This window comes from Salmo salar, chromosome ssa29 (genome assembly GCF_905237065.1).
Source record: "Salmo salar chromosome ssa29, Ssal_v3.1, whole genome shotgun sequence".
Taxonomy (NCBI): Eukaryota; Metazoa; Chordata; class Actinopteri; order Salmoniformes; family Salmonidae; genus Salmo; species Salmo salar.
This window is the reverse complement of record NC_059470.1, coordinates 19940527-19962094: the sequence shown is the minus strand read 5'-3', so window position 1 is coordinate 19962094 and position 21568 is coordinate 19940527. Positions and strand designations below refer to the sequence as shown.

Here is a 21568-nt window from a genome sequence, read left to right as displayed (position 1 = left end):
TTATCATCAAGTCATGACAATTGTATCTATCCATCTTCAGTCACTAATTGTATACAGTAACAATGTATACTATTGTGTCTGTCTACAGCAAACTATTATGTCTTCCCACCACACATTCAATTCAGAGCTCACAACTTTATCTCAGGTTTCTTTTTTTAATAAAAGAGGTTCCTCTTGCATTTATACAGTTTAAGGCATCATGCACACAAAAAAATAAACGATACAAAAGCGTACTCTTCTTCTCCCTAAAATAATAAACAGGCTAACTTTTTTATAGATTTGCTGGTTAAAAATATGTCTTTACAAATATGGCGTTAGCTGGCATGTCAGTGAATCTAAAAGCAGGCTTTGTGCCCAACCATAACCTGCTTTCACAGTATTTGTAAACATGACTTCAGCAAAATAGATCTGAGATTAAGAGTGTATGCTTTGAACATTGGCAAAAGTCCCACAGAAGCATGCAATTATTTGTCCTAAATGATATGTACAATGCAGGTTTACCTTAAACACAGATATTCATTATTAAGATAAGATTCAGACATTAAACAAACATTATGAACAATGACAGACAGAACATAATGTCTTTATATCCTATCCCAGAGTCCCAGTCATCTTGATCAAGGAAGACACGTGGAGGTGGGAAGGATTTGGCTTTGGCACAGTTGTGTCCAGTTGTGCTGTTGGATCTACTATACAACGTTGAAAACCATGGATAGATACTGTTCATAGGAAACCTGGATCCAGCCGTCTTGGTCTGTGTCGTACCTCCTGAACACGTCGGTCAACCTCTGAAAGTGACAAAGAACATTTTACAGTAGATCTTGACTTAGACATACTAGCCAGTACAGATGCCATGTTGGTAAATAAACATCAATGGCCGCTTTCCCAGTCACACATTAAGCCTAGTCCAGGACTAAAAAGCATTCTCAATTGAGATTCTACATTGAAAAAGTTTAGTCAAGGACTAGGCTTAATTTGTGTCTGAGAAACCAGCCCAAAATATCTTAATCTACAGACAACAGCGTGGCCATGAATGGAAAGAAAATACCATATTGAGCCAACACAAAGTCCAATTTCAACATGGGCTGTATATACTGTACAGACAATATTTTGACAAAACAATGTAGGCTTCATAACCAGTGGTATGTGCACAGGAAGCCCAGTAAGACGGTTGGTTACCTGTAGAACAATACAACACTGGATGAAGTCATCAAAGGCCACTTGTCCCTTCCTCTGCCTGTCAAACTTCTCTATGAGAGTATTGTAGAACTGGTCTGAGAGGCGATACCCTGAGGAGAAGGACAGAGAACAGTCAACATCACAGAAACACATCTGTACAACAACCCTTAACCAATTTGTAACATGCATAGGGTTTTCACCTGCTTACTTCTCATACAGGACTAAGAACTACTACATTTCAATGAGGATAGAAAATAACAACATGCTTGAACTCAATGTATGCGAGGCTAACAATGAATATTGTCATGCATCTACACAACTATTTTGGCACATATCTTTAACCAGGCTCATGCATGTTGACCTTACTTGATCTTACAGAAAGGCATTAGAATATCGGATCTGACCTTGTGAACCGCAGAAATGAACGTAACCGGTATAGCGGTTGGCCCGCCACCAATATGGTCAAATAGAGAAGGCATACTTTGCTCACCGAATCCAGTCAGTGCTTGCTTAAGCTCGTTCTTGTCGATGAAGCCCGAGTTGTCTCTGTCGTAGGTGCGGAAGATGTTCTGCCAGTCCGTGATGTACTTCCACACTCCGGCAAACTCGTTGAAGTTCACCCCTCCTTTGTTCTCCCTGTCAAACATGGCTGTGAGACGGAAGTCAATAGAAAAGATATGAGTGAGAGCAAGAGGTCTGTTCAGAAGGGTGTAATGTTACAAAACAATGTTCAGATAGAAATGCATTTTGTAGAATATGTATGTTTTTTCTGTCTTAGTCTTATAGAATCGGGCACCATGTAAACTTTATTCATTATATTTCTCTCCGCAAAATTCGGAAATTTTACCACACTGAATAGACCCCTGAGAAACACCACCTAAGAAGAAGGGACAGCTGGGAAGTGTAGTTCAATGCTAGAAGGCATAACGTCAACACGCTGGACTAAGGACTACCATAGCATCTGTTATGACACAGAGTTAAAGAAATCTTGCCCGTTTGAACTTTCCCCTGCGGTTTAATCCAATTACATCCTAACAAAGGGCTTCATCACATAGAAGGCCCAGGGCTGGTCGGCTGGATGGCCATTTGAATACAACTGGTTTACTGTGTACAGTACAGTCAGAGTGGGAAGCAATGGTGGATTATTGAGATTCAAAATAATACCACTAAATATAAAATTAGTTGTATCTTCTTAGTATATTTTTCTATTTATATTCAGCTACACTTGGACTAAAGCAGATTCCAGCTGGTGAAAGGGTAAGTGTGTAAGCCAATCAATACGGTCAGTGGATGGATATAGATAGATGCCTTAAGAGACAAAAAAACACCTCCTGTTTGTTAGAAAGAAATGCTCCTTATTCCCCGTTTTACCGATAGCTGCATGCTTCCACTTAACTGGGGAGACGGGTTGAAATGTGTCACTGTGCACCAACGTTAATGAAAAGGGTTGCTATGGGGATAACATATAAAACAATGGTAGTACACCAGGTCAGGACAATATAGGCTTGTCATTGTGCAAGTTTGTTTGTGTGTCAAGGGTCAAAGCGGGACAAATACTCACATATGATTGATCGGACTGTCACTGGGTTGAAAGGTGTCCATGTACCTACAAAGAGAAGACAGAGAAACGATTGGTGAAAAACAATGACTAAAACATTCTGCCACAAAAAGTTAAAATGCACAGGACGACTGTGCCAAGTTAATTAATACATTTGGACTTTAATGAACTAGGCTATTTATAACAGAACAAGAAGAAGAGGGAAATAGGCCAAGTAAAGAGTTAGGAGGACTTAAGCAACCATTCTGTTCTTATCTTGGGTATCCTTTTTACCAAGCCAGTATTTTGGGTAACAGAGGAGAACTGCTGGAGATTTATCAGGGTTTCTTAAACCTTGCTGACTCACCATCTCAACCTTTTCACTCTCACTGCTCTGAGGGGGGAGAGAGAGCGAGAGATAGAGGAGCCTTTGCAGTCCAGTCAAGTGAACCACTTTTCACATTAAGCCGTTCCTCTGCAACGACAAGCCAAGCCTCGGAGAGATGTCTCCCACTCAGGCCGCTCTGTCTCCTTATTCCGACCTGGGCGGGACTGGCTGGGATTTGGTCTGGGCCAAGGAACAGACATGAAGCGTCTGGACTACACCCAGACCAGAGAGGAATGGTCAGGTCTCCAGCCAGACTCCCCGTTCTCCAGTAGCTGTGAGGTCAACAACAGTGACCGGCCATGTCCGAGAGAGGTGCCCTGTCTGTTGGTCAAGCACCCAGACGGGCACCACAGGAGTGTGTGCGGTGAGTGTGCGTGTTTGCGTGCGTGTCGAGGCTGCCCCCGCCCGGCCTGTGAGACAAAGCTTCCTCTGTCCAGCACACACACTGGACCTTCTCACTGCGCTGCCCAGTGCCCACTCATGACGAGGTTGGGGGAACAGGGAGGGGCACATGGAAGAAAAAACAGGGTGACCGCAAAACTGCGCCCCACAGGAGAGGCTTAGTGAGATCGCTCTAACACACACACACACACACACACACACACACACACACACCCTCGAAAGGGCCTCACACAGGTTTGAAATCACACATAGTAACACACACTCATTCACTTACTACTAACTGCTCCAGGCAGGCTAAAACAGCATGTGCAAGGTTGAGCTCAACCTTGAGATAGAAAATGACCACCAGTCCCCCTCCCCTCACCCCTGTCCTACATGCAGTGCCGGCAGGGTGCTGAGCAGGGAACCTCTTCTCCACAGATGCCAGACAATCTGTCCCGTTCCTGTCAAAGCCATACATGATTGTTTTGTGTTATTATTCTGCCTTTTGAAAAATGTTCATGAGGCGATTCAGGAGTAGTCGATGCGGGAGTTTTTCCCATTAGTAGATGGGCCTATATTCCCTTGGCACGTAGATTTGCCATTGAAACTACTCAGCACAGTGAATGCAATGCTGCTGATTTCAGCAACTACTTGGCTGGTTGCACCGAAAAAAATAAAAGAAATCAAAGCACATTAATCTCAGTCGGGGAGGAGAGGCACATTTTGACAGGTGGTTGGTGCAGAGCGGGAGCTAAGTGGACCGTTAATATGGAGAGCTAGCTAAAAGACCCAGACACCTAGAAAAGATTCCCTTTATTGATAGACTGGCGACGTACAACAGGAGCCCATCTGTTTCTCATCAGGGAGCGGCACTGTCACAGGGTCTGATGGAGAGAGGACGTCAGCCCCGAGAGGACGAGCCACAGCTTATAGTGGTAACACTACACAGTCTGCCTGAGGGGAGGAGAGGGATATCAAGGGAAGGGGTGAGAAGTGGGAAGAGGGGAGGACAGGATCGATAAGAGGAGAATGGAGAGGTGAAAAGAGCAGGATAAAATAAAGAAGGAGGGAACAGAGAGGTCTGGGTGAGTGTAAGAGTGATATAGTGACAGCACCGTGGGCATGGTCAGTGAAGTGCATGGCCGAGAACGGGGCACAGCTTGCATTCGGTCAGCAGCCTGCACACAGTCACACACAGTCTCACTGGCACAGCCAAATCATGACACAGCCCTACTAATGAACACGACTGGACTGACTGTGTGAACTGCGCCTGCCTGCCTGCCTTCCACACAGCCTGGGTCATTAGTATTCTGAACCAGGGCTACTACCAGATAACAGCTCCTTTCATCGCTCTTGGGCCTCAACACTTTTTCACAGTGTAAAAAAAACTGTTTGAGAGAAGAATGTCCATTCAAACCCTTTCAAAACCCTTTCCGCAGAGAGAGAGAGACCTTGACCAATTCAAAATGTTGAGGTACAGAATACATGTTTGTTGTAAAGACGATCCCAACGTCTGCTGTGCTGTACTCTAGTAACTAGTGCCCTAAGCTACAAAACACGATGTTCACTCATAGCATTGATTCAATCATGAGCATCTCTCGCCATCCAGCCCAGTGGAAAGACTAATGTCATGTTGTGCTCGTGGCATTGGCTAAGCCACTCCTCTGTCATATCTCAACAACAAGAGGGTGTTGAGTTAATTATCAGGTGACACCCGTCGTCAGCCATTTCCTGTCTCATACAGGAAGTACTTTTCCTTTGTCACCAGAAAACCTTTCCATCTGTTTTTTTTTAAAGTAAAAACAAAACATTTGTGTCAAATTCAAGTTCAGACCACCAACTCTCCTCAGCATGCTTCTCTCCATCCCTCGCCAGGTGTTGAAATGAGGAGGAGGTGTTGAGGTCTAGAGGAGAAGGAAGAGACGTACCGTTCGATAAGGCCTGCTGGAGCTCTGTGTCTGATATCACACAGCTCCTGTCCTTGTCCACTCTGGGGAGGAAACACACAATTAGATACAGACAGGCAGACTGTATCAAACACACAATTAGATACAGACAGGCAGACTGTATCAAACACACAATGCAGCCCAGCCGAAACCCTACCGGCACTACGCTGTAAGCCCCTTGTCAGGATCTAAACACTCCGTTCAATGGGAGTGTGCAGGCTGGGCTAGGGACAGGACGATGACTTGTGGGGATGGTGGTGTCATTTTACACTCGCCACCATCCCCAACATCACAGATCAGTGAAAAGTGAAACCAAAACTAACCGACATGTTTGGCATGACAAGCATAGGAGTTGGGTACCGTACAGCACAAACAGATCTGGGATCAGGCTAGCTAATACTGTGTATTTTGAGTGCAATGCCAAAGAAAGGAGGCTTCAGATACTTTCTTCACCAAGAGAAAATAGATCAGAGAAGCAATAAACGTTTTTGCTTTGAATTTACAATACACACAAATATCTTACTACATTCTATTGTACAATCTCAGAACCCACCGCCTTTCAGTATAAAGCTATGCGCTAGGCCATCTGTTATAGAAGTGTAACATCACAAACTAATTGGCCTGATTTTTAAATCGTGTTCCAATTGAATAGTATTAGAATGGTACAGTCGTTCTGTTTAGACGTGGGAGACGTTTTGTGAGAGTTGAACATTAACACAAATTAGAGGCCTTGCCTTCCAGTTCTGGAATAACCTCCTCTGAAATGTAGCACAATCCTCCAATGACTCACATGTTCCTTAGCAACCTCCACAGACCAACCTACCAGCAACAAACCAACCCAACTGCAGGCCACATAGAAATACAAAACCTGACTTTCCATGAAGGCACGCTTTGTGACTTCCTCCAGAATGAAAGAAATGGGTTGCTTGGTCAGACGAGGGACCTACCTAACCTAAACCAAACACTTTGAGTAGAGTCTGTGCTGTGCGCGTGTGTGTCCAACTGCTCAATCTCACTTACTTGTTACCCCTCCTCAGGTTTGACTTACCTCACTGGGTTTTACATAAAATGAGGTGAATTGAAAGTGCATCATTAAAATTCCTTTCCCTGGCCTGAAGCAGAACCATCGTCCCATTTGCTGAATGGTGCTCAGAACAAATCCTAAACATTAGCTGTAAACATTAGTACTACAAGCAGCACAGTAGCCATTGGAATCGTAACATTTCCCCGGCCTGTCTCAGTTTTTCCTATGGAGCTATTCAAGTTATGACATGCCTGGCGGGAACTTAGTTTTCCAGTCAAATGCTTTAGCAGCTTATCTCATGCTGGCTCTCATGGTAGGGGGAAGTGGAGGTAGCTCTTCAGAACACAAAGCCGATTTTCAGACAAAATGATCCTAAACGTTTGTTTATTCACTGACGGCAGACAGTGTAAGCAATTGTTTGTCTTGTCACGTATCAGATGCTGATCTATGCCTAGATGGATCCTCTGCTGTTCTACCCTAGGCTATGTATTTGGCTGTGTTTACACAGAGAGCCCAATTCTGATCCTTTTTTTCACTAATGGGTCTTTTGACGAATCAGATCAGCTCTGAAAACGATCTGATGTGAAAAGTTCTGATGCGATTGGTCTAAAGATCAGAATTGGGTAGCCTGTGTAAACTCAAGCCTTTTTGGCCTACATTTGACATGCCAGTGTAATGCCACATGACCATGGACGAGTGAGTTTTGTTTAGGTCTAGTGACTACTTGTTTGTCATGGGATCATGTCATGGAATCTAATGATCATAGAGGCGGAGTGGAAAAGGATCATTCCATGACTCAAGCCTAACAAAATGCTAAGAAAAGCACCAGGTTGCTGGTGACTAATGGATTTACACTTTGACCACTCAAGTCATATGACGCAGGGAGTTCCAGCCCCAGTGTGTTGCTTCAGCTCAGGCTAGGTACACCTCTGAAATGTGGAGTGTGTGGAATACTGATAGACAGATAAGACCAAGTTTTCTAGGTTTTGCCTCCTTATAAATTATTCTCCAAAGTGTTTCGTGTTTTAAAAAGTGTTTTGCGTACCTGCAGCATTTTAATGTTGCGAGAAAGCAGAGCACCATGGATCCTCTGCAGTGTTACATAACTCAATACCAGGGACTAACATGAAGCGAGACGTCTCACTCACTCCTTTCTTCTGGTTGATATACAGTCAATGAACTAAGAAGACCAGACCCAGCTATTAAGGCATTGGTGAATATGGGAGAGCCACCCATTTAACAGACCGGTGACAATTTTTTCAGAAACGGTCATGAGTGGGACATCTTCATTTATCAACCATCTTCGTCAATACTACAGATAGGGGAAAGAAGATCTTCCCTCTTTTTCGACAACGTTATGCCAGTTATTGTCAGTTTTAAGTTTATGTAAATTGACATGTCTGCTCTCTTGTCAGTCCCTGTAAAATAAAGTGTATTCAAAACTAATGTCATAGAATAACGGACCAACACAATAGAAACAGATAGATAGTAAATGATGAGATCATTTTAATTAGCTAACGTTACATGACTGAGATGATCATATCTACGCCCTGTACTGGTTGTAACTGTATATAATACAATTGAAAAACAAAGCACTGTATGTGTGTGGTAGGAAAATGTCATATGCAAAAGTAAATAGAAAACTGTCAGGCAAAATAAATCCTGATATGTTTTGTTTTTCTTTAAGAAAGTCTGTGAAATAAATGTAATCACCGAACCACGGCTATAATACTAAGACAAAAATAATAACTTTTTATGCATACATAAACTGCTGTAGTATTATAATCTCTGCCTATTATGCCCTGTGGCAGCAGTTTTCAAAATGAAGCTCAAATCAATGCGGAGTACTGTTATTTCGATAGCCACGAAAGACGTCTTTCCACTCACCTCTGAAATATATTCCAAAGAAAACCTTGATCCGGCGCTGGCGCTGCGTTGTTGTATTGTTGTTGTTGTTGTTGTTGAGGTTGTCCTCTATACGGACTACCTGTATGATATGCCATTTTTAAAGCTTTATAATTGGTGTTATGAAAAATGTGTGTACCCTGTACTCGTTTCAATCTGACACTGACATTCTTCGCGCAGAGGCGTGGCATCTCACTCACCACTTCCCGTAAGAAACTGTGGAAACGTCATAGGGCTGCCTCCTTAGTGGATGACTCGAAAATGACTCCACTTTCACACACTCTTTTCACTTCAATACAAAGTGATTTTTTGTAGCAGCTTATGAGAGTAACAAAAAGTCACTTCGGTATCGAAGTGGCGTGAAAAGAGTTTCCCACTTCCACACGTTTTGATTGGTCTTTATTTACCAAAAGCTTTCTTGTGTGAAATTCTAAATCACGTTATTGCACGAGACGCTCTAAATGTTAAACTGCATGTTCTCCCTCACAGCATTTTCTAAAATAGCGACCTAATTAAACGTTTGAGATTTCCAACATAATATGATTTTCACTTAGCTAGAACTAAAACATTTTGCAGCCTACCATCTACCGCTACTGTATTATCTAAGTTACCGACTGATGTGTTTACCAGATCCATGTATTTATGTTCTATATAAATGTCTCTGCTGTTTATCTTTTTGGACCACTGCGGTCTCCATGATTGGTCAAAAACCTAAACGTCATCAAGCTAGCTAAATTTGGCGCGAATTTCGATACCGCTGCTCTCTGAGGAGAATCTGCCTGTAACGTTAGCTATCTAGCAGCTGACATCAACCCTTTCATTGATCAATCTGATCTTTTTACGTTCCAAACCAGGTTCCAGACACCAAATTGCAAAACAATATTTCTGCATGAATTGAGGAAAAATGTTTTACTATCCAAACGTTCTTCAGAGGCACTCCGGTTGCTTTTCCACTATTTGGTGAGTTGCTCTCTAGCATTAGCTAGCTAGCATCCTCTTAGGCTGAGTTTAATATTTTGTAGCTTGTGAATCTCAGTCAATGTAATGTGAGTATGCCATCAGCATCAGAGACCTTTCCGTTTCTGGTATTGTCATGCTGTTTTTTTTCTGTGTTTTAGGTTGGCAGCCACCAAAGGGATCAGGATAACACGCAGAGAGCTTCTGAGGGTCAACGTTGGGCGGACATGGTAACCACAATCCTTCTCCCTTTCTATGTCTGAGGGAAAATATTATGTCAAGTGATCAACCTATGGTCCCTGCTTAGCTAGTCCCTGCCCCAGTATCTCTGCGTTAGAGATGTCAACTATGAAGTGTCTCCTCCCTAACACCCATGAAGCTCTGATTCAAACTCCCACGCATTAACGTTATAATGTAAATAAAACGTTTGTTACTCACTAAAAAATATGGTGTTTCGCTGAGGAACAATCTTCATTTACTCCTGTTACATCTGGAGACACCAGAAGAGACACATCGACAACTCTAACGCAGAGATACTGGGGCAGCTACTCCCTAACTAAGTTCTGTCCTGATGAAACATGTCCCTATGTTGTGCCATGGCCATACACATCAGTTGTGAGTGTGATAGTGATCTGATATCAATCATGTAGCTATGGTGGTGTACTTGCAGTGAGGACATCATGGATTACGTGACGGTCCAGGTGGCTCCACTCTGCCCTGGTCTCCCTCGGCCTCGCTTCTCCCTCTACCTGTCCTCCCAGCTGCAGTATGGGGTGGTTATCGTCTACCACCGCCAGTGTGGTTTCCTTCTGGGTGAGAGAGAGGGGAAGGGTTAAAATGAAGGGCATACAGACTAATGCCATGTAAAGAGATGCTCGTCGAAATAGGCCGGTAATCAGAGACACTATATCAGGTCTAATGGTAAGGCAAGCTACAGGACCAAGGACACAGATTGAACTGAAATGCAGCCTAAGGGTTACTCTCCATCCATACACACTCATTAATACAACCTGAGACAATAAAGTATACAACCACATTGTTGCTAGAGGTCGATATGTATGATTACGCTCAGGTACACTCACTTATCATAACAGGCAACTCGATAGTCTGATATAGCCTCCTAGCAGCCAGACATAAATCATGCTAACAGATACACAGATCCGCTATCATATCGTGTTCAGGGTCACCAGCTTGTACAGACCCACGTGTTCAGAACCATAGCTGTCCAGTCACGACGATGTATTTGTATGTATGTATGCATGCCATGGCAGGTAGCCTAGCGGTTAAGACCATTGGACCAGTAACTGAAAGGTTGCTGGTTCGAATCCCAGAGCTGACTAGGTGAAAAATATGTTTAAGTGCCCTTGAACAAGGCACTTAAACCTAATTGCTTCTGGATAAGAGTGTCTGCTAAATGACCTCACTGCAAACTTTTTCTCCTCTCTTCCAGAGGAGATCCAGCAGACCATTGAGCGCCTGGTACGCTCTGAGAGACACGCACGCATCGACCTGGCTGAGCCTGACAGGTGAACAAACACACACCGTTACCCGTATGTCCCATACACACATGTTCCCTGGAGTTGTCAGATATAACTATCACACATACACTGAGTGTACAAAACATTAGTCAGATATAACTATCACACATACACTGAGTGTACAAAACATTAAGAACACCTTCCTAATATTTAGTTGCACCTCCTTTTGCCCTCAGAACAGCCTCAATTCATTGGGACATGGACTCCACAAGGTGTCGAATGTGTTCCACAGGGATGCTGGCCCATGTTGACTCCAATGCTTCCCACAGCTGTGTCTAGTTGGCTGGATGTCCTTTGGGTGTTGGATCATTCTTGATACACACGGGAAACTGTTGAGCGTGAAAAACCCAGTAGCGTTGCATTTCTTGACACACCGGTGCGCCTGGCGCCTACTACCATACCCTGTTCAAAGGCTCTTCAATGAGTGTAGACGAAGGGGAGGAGACACGTTAAAGAAGGATTTTTAATCCTTGAGACATGGATTAAGTATTTGTGCCATTCAGAGGGTGAATGGGCATGATAAAAGATTTAAGTGGATTTAACAAATTACATCAATAAGGGATCATAGCTTTCAGCTGGATTCACCCAGTCAGTCTATGTCATGGAAAGAGCAGGTGTTCCTAATGTTTTGTATACTCAATGTATATTGACAATGATAATGGTTTGGATTTATGTTCTGTTTTTTTTATTAGGTCAAAAGGTACTGTACATTGTATGGTGTTCACCACCAATGTGTCGCCTGGGTGATGCATGTCAGCCGTTTTGTAGCCATGTTGTAGTAATAACATTAGCACCCTTCCCTCCCCAGACAAGCCCCAAATGTCCCAGACTCCCTGTTCCTGCTGCAGGAGGCCGAGGGGGCACAGGACCCCTTCTTTGGGGTGATGGGCTTTGAGCACCTGTTGCCTAGTCCCTATAGGATCCCTCAGGTATACAACCATTTCTACACAATTTTTACCTAGTTAACTCATTTCCAACGGTATGTCACTACAAAAATGTGTAACCCCCATACGGCCACAGTTAATTCCTATGTACACACAGTACACAAAAAGCCTTTTCAAGACACAAATTTAACTTTACCCTCATTGAGTCACCTTGTGAGTTGATAATGCATTTATTGATTGAACACCGTTCTAACACTCCCTCTGTGTGTCTCGTTCATTCCCAGCCATGGCAGCTGATTGAGAGCATGACTCCAGAGCGCCCCATAGGGGCCAGTCCTGGAACTGCACCAGAGGACGGAGGTGAGACTGCGTGACAGTCTGATTTGGGATGGAAAATCCTCAGCAACAAATCTGCATTACTAATGTTTGTTGCCCTTTGTCTCTCTGTCTCTGTCTCTGTCTCTCAGGTTTCAAATCCCCTCCTGATGCCATTACCCTGAAAGAGAAGGAGCAGCTTGTCATCGTTGCTGTTGGGGTGACCTGAATATAGTGTTATAATATACTGATAAAAGGACATAGAAAGGCTATTGTGTATATTTATAAACCTCAGTCATTTAGGATCGGACTGAGAATGTTACTCACTTTGCCTATTTAGTGACCATGTGAACTCAACAAGGAATTTGGATCCAAAAGGATCTTTCCTGAGCTCAATCGTTCCTGAAGTTGAACTCGGTCTCCCTCTGCCCTTCTCTCCATAAAGTTTGAAGGAGCTGACCTTCCTGAAGCCACTGGCAAAGAGATTGACATGCTTTTGGAGCAGCAGGACCAATTCCATGACGGTGAGAGAAGAGAGGGAGAGTAAAGAATAAAGCCCCGCACATGCCTGCGACGTTCAGGCCCAATTGCTTCTGCCAAATTTAAGGCCTTGCCCGAACCTGAAATCAGAAATAACTTCCTTCATTATTATCCATTAGCTGCTGGTCTCTGTCTGTCCTCCCCTCCCTGGGCTAGTGGTGCGTGTTTCAGCAGTTTATTCACCTGCACCTGCCTGCAGTTGCTAATAACACATCTGCAACCGCCCGACTACACAATGCCTTCACAAAGTATTCACACCCCTTGGCTTTTTCCACATTTTGTTGTGTTACAGCCTGAACATTTCAAATTGATACAATTTAGATTTTTTTGGTCACTGGCCTACACACAATACCCCATAATGTCAAAGTAGAATTATCTTATTTGACATTTTTACAAATTAATCGAAAATGAAAAGCTGAAATGTCTTGAGTCAATAAGTATTCAACCCCTTTGTTTTGGCAAACCTAAATAAGTTCAGGAGTAAAAATGTGCTTAACAAGTCACATAATAAGTTACATGGGCTCACTCTGTGTGCAATAATAGTGTTTAGCCACAAAAGACCAGGGAGGTTTTTCAATGCCTCGCAAAGAAGGGCACTTATTGGTAGGGAGATATACCGGTCCATTAACCAGATTGGTGCACATTCAACAAATCTGATTTAACAAAGTGGATATTCGTCAAATCCGTCATGATTTATGTATTGTAGCAGGCCCACAATGTGGGAACTTGAGTCCAATTTGGATATATTTGGCTGTTTTCGATGCTGGTTAGCATAGCTAGCACATAGAATTGGTGGTGGTAGTCAGTTTTAACTGTAATGCAGTTAGTTGATTGGTGACGATGACATGAACAAGTGTTGGGGTTGACATCCATACAAACATACTCAGATTTTTACCTCAATATGAAATACACATATAAACAATAGACTAAATCTAGGCACATTTTGCTGGGGGACAATGAGGATATTCAGGATCTTTTCCCCCACGGCCCTTTCCCCCACGTGTTTCCATGGCAATTATATTGTGTTGGTCGAGTTTGATTTACCTTTTTACCTCATCAATCACTACCCTGCATCCGCTCTGCTGCTAGTCTGCCTGTATAGTATTCATAGCAACGGCTCCGCTTTGGGCTGCTCAATGACGAGATGCAAAAGAGCAGTTAGCGAGCTACTTTTCATCACTTTAAACTCCGGAACATTCTTATTTTCTGTGAAATAATCTCTCTTGTCGGCTCAGACAATGGTCACCACGTTATGGTCCTAGTAAGATATGACTAGGCTACTGTGCAACAGAGCATGAGCAAATAGCTCAGCCCGTACCCTAGTAATTGATGAAACAACAGGCCCTACCTGGCCCTAACCCGCTGTATAGTGTCAGGTCCGTCGGGCTCGGGTCGGGTAGCAGAGCCTTTGTAACATAGTAGGACCCGTAAGACAGATAATGAAAGGGAAATAAGTGAGTAAATATACGTTTGCGTAAACTGGTGTGTGTGTGTGTTGTACAGAGCTAGAAGAGAGGGAAAGGGAGAGAGAGGGAGAGAGAAGCAGGGACATGGAGCCAGGCATGACCTCCATTGACCAGTAAGTCATATGGAAGAATCATGTTTTCTGACAGGGCATGTCACCTTGATCTTCTATCTTCCCATGCCTTTTTTAAAACGTACTCTTTGTTGTATTGTTTTTCTTTCTCTGTGTGTGTGTGTGTGTGTCCAGGCTGAAGGTGTCGGTGGTGGTGGGGGACAGTGTGTGGCTGCTGGATGAGGAGACCGGTCTGCCCATGGAGGTGCCGTTAGAGGTTGTTCCCATGGAGATGACCCCCCCTCAGGTGGCCATGCCCTCTGCCCCAGACACCGAGAGAGAGGGGGAGTCAGCGAGTCAGTCAGAGAGGGGGACGGAGAAAGCGGCAGAAAGCTCCTGTGGCGAGGTGTGTGTGTCTGTTCACACTGTTCTGTGTGTGACTCATCATGAGGACTCAGGAATCCAAGCATCCGTATGAACAAGATATTTCTGTCCTATATTTTCTCCTGCCAAATGTGTGGGTGTGTACAGGCTCCTCTCAGTTTGATCTATCCATAACCCTCCCATCTGCTCTCTTCCTCTCTTTTCTTGCCTCACATCCCTCTCATCATCCCAGCTCCCCCATATAGACGCTCCTCCTCCTAAGAGGCGGGGTCGCAGGCGCCAGCTCATCTTTGCCGACCCTCAGGTGCAGATCTCCCAGGATACCATGCGGGTGCAGATCGAGGACACCAAGGTTGAGACTCTGCTCCTGGTAAAACTCAAGCCTTCCACTACTTAGCCTTCACTAGTCTTACCAGAGTTGTGTTCATTAGGGCATGCAATGGTAACGTTTTAAAGGGTTTGCAACTGGAAACAAAAATGTAAGTTTGTTATTGGACAGGTCCAGGTAGTCCCTCCCTGTTTCAGTGTGTTTTCTTCCGTTTGGTGCATCAGTGATTGCTTCAAAGAAAATATAGATATAATTGTATTTTCATTGCTTTGTCTGTGCCTCCTCCTCAGTCTCAGGTGCTGATAAACTTTCCTGCCCAGAAGAAGCTCCTCCCAGCAGAGCTCTACACTGCCCCTTCTGGCTGTGAGTATATGACTCCTCTCCTGAGATGGTCCTAGCTGACCAGAGTAGATGGTAGTAATATGGTCATTTAGTAGATGTTTTGATTCTAAGCAGCTCATAGTTCTTATATAGTAGTACAGTATGTGTCCAATGTAGGACTCAAACCCATAACCCGGATGTTGCCAGCACCTTGCTCCAACCAACGGAGCCACCTCACAACTGCCACACCATGAGGTTATAATGATGATTTCACATCATGAGTCTTTTGTCTCTCTTTCCTCGACGCAGCTCTCCTGCACCCTGACCTCCTGTTGCTATGGAAACAGTGCGCCGTCCTCACTACGCTTCCTCGCACCGGGGAGAGAGGCAGAGAGGAGGAGACTGAGGAGGAGGGCAGCTCCGAGATGGAGAGAGTGAGGATAGAGGTGGAGAGAAAGAGGACGGACTCTAGTATGCGAGAGGTGAGCGGATCTACAGTACCAGTCAAAAGTTTGGAGGCGCCTAATCATTCCAGGGGTTTTCTTCTTGTTATCTATTTTCTACATTGTAAAATAATAGTGAAGACATCAAAAATATGAAATAACACATATAGAATGTAGTAACCAAATAATTGTTCTAAATATTGAGATACTTCAAAGTAGCCACCCTTTGCCTTGATGACAGCTTTGCACACTCTTGGCATTCTCTCAACCAGCTTCATGAGGTAGTTACCTGGAATGGATTTCAATTAACAGGTGTGCCTTGTTAAAAGTGGAATTTCTTTCTTCCTTAATGCATTTGAGCTATTCATTTGTGTTGTGGCAAGGTAGGGGTGGTATACAGACGATAGCCCTATATGGTAAAAGACCAAGTCCATATTATGTCAAGAACAGCTCAAATAAGCAAAGAGAAACGACAGTCCATCATTACTTTAAGACATCTAAAGTTTCTTCAAGTGCAGTCGCAAAAACCATCAAGCGCTATGATGAAACTGGCTCTCATGAGGACCGCCACAGGAAAGGAAGACCCAGAGTTACCTCTGCTGCAGAGGATAAGTTCATTGGAGTTACCAGCCTCAGAAATTGCAGCCCAAATAAATGCTTCACCGAGTTCAAGTAACTGACATCTCAACATCAACTGTTCAGAGGAGACTGTGTGAATCAGGCCTTCATGGTCGAATTCCTGCAAAGAGACTACTACTAAAGGACACCAATAATAAGAAGAGACTTGCTTGGGCCAAGAAACACGAGCAATGGACATTAGACCGGTGGAAATCTGTCCTTTGGACTGATGAGTCCCAATTTGAGATTTTTGGTTCCAACCGCCGTGTCTTTGTGAGACGCAGAGTAAGTGAATGGATGATCTCCGCATGTGTAGTTCCCACCGTGAAGCATGGAGGAGGTGGTGTGATGGTGCTTTGCTGGTGACACTGTCTGTGATTTATTTAGAATATAAGGCACACTTAAACAGCATGGCTACCACAGCATTCTGCAGCGATGTGCCATCCCATCTGGTTTGCGCTTAGTGGGACTATAATTCGTTTTTCAACAGGACAATGACCCAACATACCTCCAGGCTGTGTAAGGGCTATTTGACCAAGAAGGAGAGTGATGGAGTGCTGCATCAGATGACCTGGCCTCCACAATCACCCGACCTCAACCCAATTGAGATGGTTTGGGATGAGTTGGACTGCAGAGTGAAGTTTGACACCATATTCTTCTACATTACCAATGCCGCCAGGGGACACTTGTACAGGACATTTGTAAACAGTAATTTACATAAAAGACTTGTGGGTGAATTAAAATGTACCCAAGGGAGAAGTTGAATAGGACAGTGAGTACTCTTAATAATATCTCAAATGACTCAGAGAGCCTGGAATAACAGCATCTAGTCTACACTGCTTCGTTGTTCATGTATACAGACAGTTCAGAAATGTCTGAAGTCTAGATGACTGTCTTTTCTCTCCTCTTGTATCCCCAGATCCCACAAGAGTTGCTGAAATCAGGAGGAGCAGCCCCATCTGAAGCATCAGGTCAGACATTGTTTTCCTGTCACTGTTACTTTAAATAATAAAATGACGCCACAGAACTAGAATAAGATTCTACTTCTATGATGATACCATTGAAATGTACATACAATCACTTTACCGCAGTGGTGTAAAAATACTTTAAAGTACTACTTAAGTCATTTTTGGGGGGTATCTGTACTTTTATTTTACTATTTATATTTTTTTACAACTTTTACTTCACTACATTCCTGAATAAATTAATGTATGTTTTACTCCATACATTTTCCCTAAAACCTCGCTACATTTTGAATGCTTACTTGCTCTACTGCCTCTGATCTGGTAGACTCACTAAACATAAATGCTTCTTTTGGAAATTATGTCTGAGTGCTGGAGTCCCTGGGTATTCGTGTGTATAATTCAAAAACAATTGGGCCATCTGGTTTGCTTAATATAAAGACTTAAAAATGATTTATACTTTTACTTGTGATACTTAAGTATACTTTAGCAATTACATTTACTTTTGATACTTAAGTATATTTAAAACCAAATACTTTTAGACTTTTACTCAAGTTGTATAGTGCTGGGTGACTTTGACTTGAGTCATTTTCTATTAAGGTATCTTTACTTTTTCTCAAGTATGACAATTGGGTACTTTTTCCACCACTGCTTTACTGTTGCATTTTGATATCTGTTTGTGTTCTATGTTTTCAGCCGAGTTTCTTCTAGACGTGTCCAGAGAGGACAAATCCCTCGAGCAGATCACCCCTGTCAGCAGATGGTGAGATATAGATATATATATAGATATATAGATACACACACATACATATATATATACACACACACACACATATATATGTATGTGTATGTATGTATGTTATGTATGTATGTATGTATGTATGTATGTATGTATGTATGTATGTATGTATGTATGTGAGTTAGTGAGAGAGAAAATAAGAGGATATATAGTTGTATCATTATGTAGTTGTCTTGGTCCTGGTTGGACAGCTCAGAGTCTTTGCTCATTTCTATCCATAAGTGTCACTTTTAACTAATACTGACTGTTCAGGTCTCCTATGGAAGAAGCCCCAGTGCCAATGGAGGCTATAGAAGAGGAACATGTGGCTCTACCAGGCAGAGAAGAGGAGATAGAAGGTAGAGAGGTAACTGCAGAGGGCCTGTTGAGGTATAGTATTACTAATCACCCATCTATCATCACTACCCTACTATCTATTCTAACTAGATCTATATTCTATTCTAACATTTACATTTGAGTCATTTAGCAGACACTCTTATCCAGAGCAACTTAGCGTTAGTGCATTCATCTTAAGATTGCTAGGTGGGACAACCACATATCACAGTCATAGTAAGTGGGGGGTTCGTCAAGTGCAATTGTGTTGGTTCAGGAATTTGATCGTAAAAGTGGGGAGGCCAGCCAACAGCTTCTAACTCAGTCATTACTGTACTGCACTACTATTCTATCTTCTCTATATCTATTCTCTCTAACTGTGAAACTCTGGGCAGTGTTTTTCACATGGCTATCATTTCCCTCTGCTCCTTTCAGTGTGGTGTCCTCGTACCTCCTGAGGTTTGGGAAAGTCACCTTTTACTCTCTGTTGCCCCTGGAGGCAGACCGCACTACCGCAGCCCACATTCTCTCCAAACTGCTAGGTGAGAGCCGACAGAGAGAACAGAGGAACAATAGATATCACTTGTGGGGCTATATGCATGTATGCATTCCAATATTGTTTTACTTAACTAACAACATGCAGGTATTTTGTGTGTTGTGTTGTGTTCCGTTGTGATGGTCCAGAGCTGGTGTCTGCTGGGGACCTGGCTGTATGTCAGGCTGAACCCTACAGCCCCATCACCATCATCCCTGGACCACTCAGCACCATGCACGCCTGAGGATGTTTCCACCTGCGTTTGACTTGGACAGGATTTCACCGCAGCTGAGTACCGGCACCTCAAATGTTCTACTGCTTGAGCTCCTGTTCCTCTTATGGAATATTAGCTTAAAAGTATTGTGGAGCTCCTGCACCTAATTATAAACAGTACCGGCACCCAAAATGAGTACCGGCACCTATTTCAGTCCAAGTTAAGCAGTGGTCTCCACACACACGGGACGTGTGCAGCCATACTTTTATAAGAGTAATAATGTTCATGTCCCAAATATCGTTAATACGAAATCATCACCTCAAACTGATTTGTAGGACACACCCAAAACGATGACCTCTTGGAGTTAACATTTTTAACATTTTTTGTAACCTTTATAAGTGAAACCTTTTTATAAGAAGTGAAAAGCTATTAATGTTACAACTTTTTATTCAAAGTTGGTATTTATATAATTAATATCTATTGAATAGCGTATTTGTTATTCATATATTTAATACTGTATATCTAGCAGATATTTTTATTCTAATTTGTCAACTGTCATGCAAGTTGATATTGTTGACAAAGCTTTTGTTTAACCTTTGGTGGTTTTTGTATCTTATCAATTGTGGTATGATGTTGCTCTGTTCTTACGTTGAAGCATTTGAGATGTATTTTTTTAATAAAATGCACGTTTACTCATTAATAAGCCTCAAATGTAATTCTATCAAATTAAAATGGTGCCATTATCTCAGTAATTTGGGATCTACTCAATAGATATAGTGTTATCCAACGTGGACTCAATTTAAGACCACATCTGAGATATGAAAACATCTGACTAACTTTGATTTGGGGATGAACTATCCCTTTAAATGTGTGGTCAATCAATGATATTACAGTGGGATAGCCTTGTAGTTTGCTACACTGATGTATTTGAGGAATAGGCTGTGAGGGGACAATAGGGGGCAGTAGAGGACCATGAACAAGTCAGTCACCAACTCAACAGTAGAGCTCTACTCTGGACTATGACCTCATCCCTCTCTCCTGGATTGAAGTCATTGTGCCTAGCTGGCAGAATAATCATATCTGATGTCATGGCTGAATTACTCAATACAATTAACTGTTGGTTAGAAGGAGAGGGAGTTGTGCAGCCTGTATCACGGAGTCACAGCACATCTGTAGCCTCAGGTTGCAATATGCAAGAGGCAGAGGTCAATGCTGTGGTACATGGGGTAATGGTGACCTCAGCCTGTGTCTCTGCTGAATGCAGACCAGACCAGGGGACAGAATAGGGGACTGAGTGTCCATGTTTGGGGAGAGAAGGCATGGCTGCTGGGCCAGACGTTTCATGTTCTAGCTCTGAACTAAGAAAACGGACATTACCAGTGTAAACCCTTAGTCAAGATAATTATTGGTTCCTTTATTTTATTACTTGTTTTTTTTAGATAATTTACCATTTACTTTCCATATTCAAAAGGTGTTGGGTTAAATGTGGAAGACCCATTTCAGTTGAATGCATTCCGTTCTGCACTGTGCAAAATACCTACTGACCAGTACCCACAACATCAATGATCAACTCTGCCGTTGTCACTTCAGAGGGCAGGGCACTGAAATGTCTTGACATTGGAAAACAATATGTCCATCTGCTGGGTTGTTGGTGTGGTATCTAGGTGATAGGTTTGTTGTGAAACCCTGGTACGTCGCATGGGCCAGTCAGCATGGGTGTTAGTCCCCATCACTGTACTGGGGACAGAACACACACATGCGTATAAGAATTATCAGGGCGAACAGTTTAACGCTTTTTTTTCATGCTTACAATGTGACACCACACTGCCAATGTTCCATTAATCGATCAAGGCTCACTGCCAGAGAGATGGGGAGGCAGTGAGACAAGCTGATCGGAACAATGAGTTAGGGTCAAAATAGTTACAAGAGGTCAGCCAAAGTCACTGCATATATAACAAATGAGCTATGCTTAAAAAAGAAAAGGCCATTTTGAGATGTGTGGTAACATGCCCTTTTGACCCTACAGAAAGAGTTGGCTCTTAAGCTCATCAATTTGGTATGTAAATAGGATCACTAGACGTTCACACACACCAGGGAAATCATTTTGAACATTCTTTAAGTGCAGACTTTGTATTTTGTTGCAAGCTTTGACCTACAAGACAATCACCTTGAAACACTGACCGATACATTGGCAGAGGTATGATTCATAAAGTACTACTTAAGTCATTTTTGGAGGGTATCTGTACTTAACTATTCATATTTTTAACATACTTCACTACATTCCTATAGAAAATAATGTACTTTTTACTCCATAAATTTTCCCTGACACCCAAAAGTATTTTTACATTTTGAATGCTTAGCAGGACAGGAAAATGGCCCAATTCACACACTTAAAGAGAACATCCATGGGCATCCCTACTGCCTCTGATGTGGTGGACTCATTAAACACAAATGCTTCATTTAAAAATTGTGTTGTAGTGGGCTATCTGTAAATTTAATATATAATTTTGCAGTCTGGTTCTCTTAATATAAGCAATTT

At 42.8% G+C, this 21568-nt stretch overlaps 2 protein-coding genes across 6 annotated transcripts; one reads left to right on the top strand and one right to left on the bottom strand.

The window, feature by feature from the left end:
• Positions 1-141: 141 nt before the first annotated feature.
• LOC106590254 (programmed cell death protein 6) lies at positions 142-8808 on the bottom strand. 2 transcript variants are annotated; one of them, XM_045710738.1, is made up of 6 exons: positions 8346-8808; positions 5417-5478; positions 2741-2785; positions 1661-1828; positions 1180-1289; positions 142-788 (listed from the first exon to the last, which is right to left on the bottom strand). In XM_045710738.1, exons 1-6 carry the CDS (start codon positions 8552-8554, stop codon positions 690-692), a joined length of 693 nt encoding a protein of 230 aa, XP_045566694.1. In that variant the 5' UTR covers positions 8555-8808; the 3' UTR covers positions 142-689. The 2 variants fall into 2 exon arrangements, with proteins under 2 accessions (XP_045566694.1, XP_014036537.1); XM_014181062.2 differs by having other exon boundaries at positions 1670-1828.
• A 261-nt stretch (positions 8809-9069) lies between these two features.
• On the top strand, positions 9070-19729 carry rec8b (REC8 meiotic recombination protein b). 4 transcript variants are annotated; one of them, XM_014181061.2, is made up of 18 exons: positions 9070-9323; positions 9482-9550; positions 9991-10133; positions 10771-10846; positions 11667-11787; positions 12027-12102; positions 12210-12277; positions 12503-12581; positions 14101-14176; positions 14309-14519; positions 14730-14867; positions 15116-15188; positions 15456-15628; positions 17127-17178; positions 17866-17932; positions 18221-18314; positions 18716-18822; positions 18965-19729. In XM_014181061.2, the coding sequence occupies exons 1-18, from the start codon at positions 9268-9270 to the stop codon at positions 19002-19004; spliced, it is 1719 nt and encodes a 572-aa protein (XP_014036536.1). In that variant the 5' UTR covers positions 9070-9267; the 3' UTR covers positions 19005-19729. The 4 variants fall into 4 exon arrangements, with proteins under 4 accessions (XP_014036536.1, XP_014036534.1, XP_014036535.1 ...); XM_014181059.2 differs by having other exon boundaries at positions 18924-19729; XM_014181060.2 differs by having other exon boundaries at positions 18221-18337.
• The last annotated feature ends 1839 nt before the right edge of the window (positions 19730-21568 follow it).

Coding starts and splice junctions, on each gene's coding strand:
- LOC106590254 (XM_045710738.1), bottom strand. CDS start 8,554: ATGCCACGCCTCTGCGCGAAGAATGTCAGTGTCAGATTGAAACGAGTA. Junction 5,479..8,345: donor CTTTGGAATATATTTCAGAG/GTGAGTGGAAAG, acceptor TTTCCTCCCCAG/AGTGGACAAGGACAGGAGCT. Junction 1,829..2,740: donor GACAGTCCGATCAATCATAT/GTGAGTATTTGT, acceptor TCCGTCTCACAG/CCATGTTTGACAGGGAGAAC.
- rec8b (XM_014181058.2), top strand. CDS start 9,268: ATGTTTTACTATCCAAACGTTCTTCAGAGGCACTCCGGTTGCTTTTCC. Junction 18,338..18,715: donor ACTGCAGAGGGCCTGTTGAG/GTATAGTATTAC, acceptor TGCTCCTTTCAG/TGTGGTGTCCTCGTACCTCC. Junction 18,823..18,923: donor CATTCTCTCCAAACTGCTAG/GTGAGAGCCGAC, acceptor AACAACATGCAG/GTATTTTGTGTGTTGTGTTG.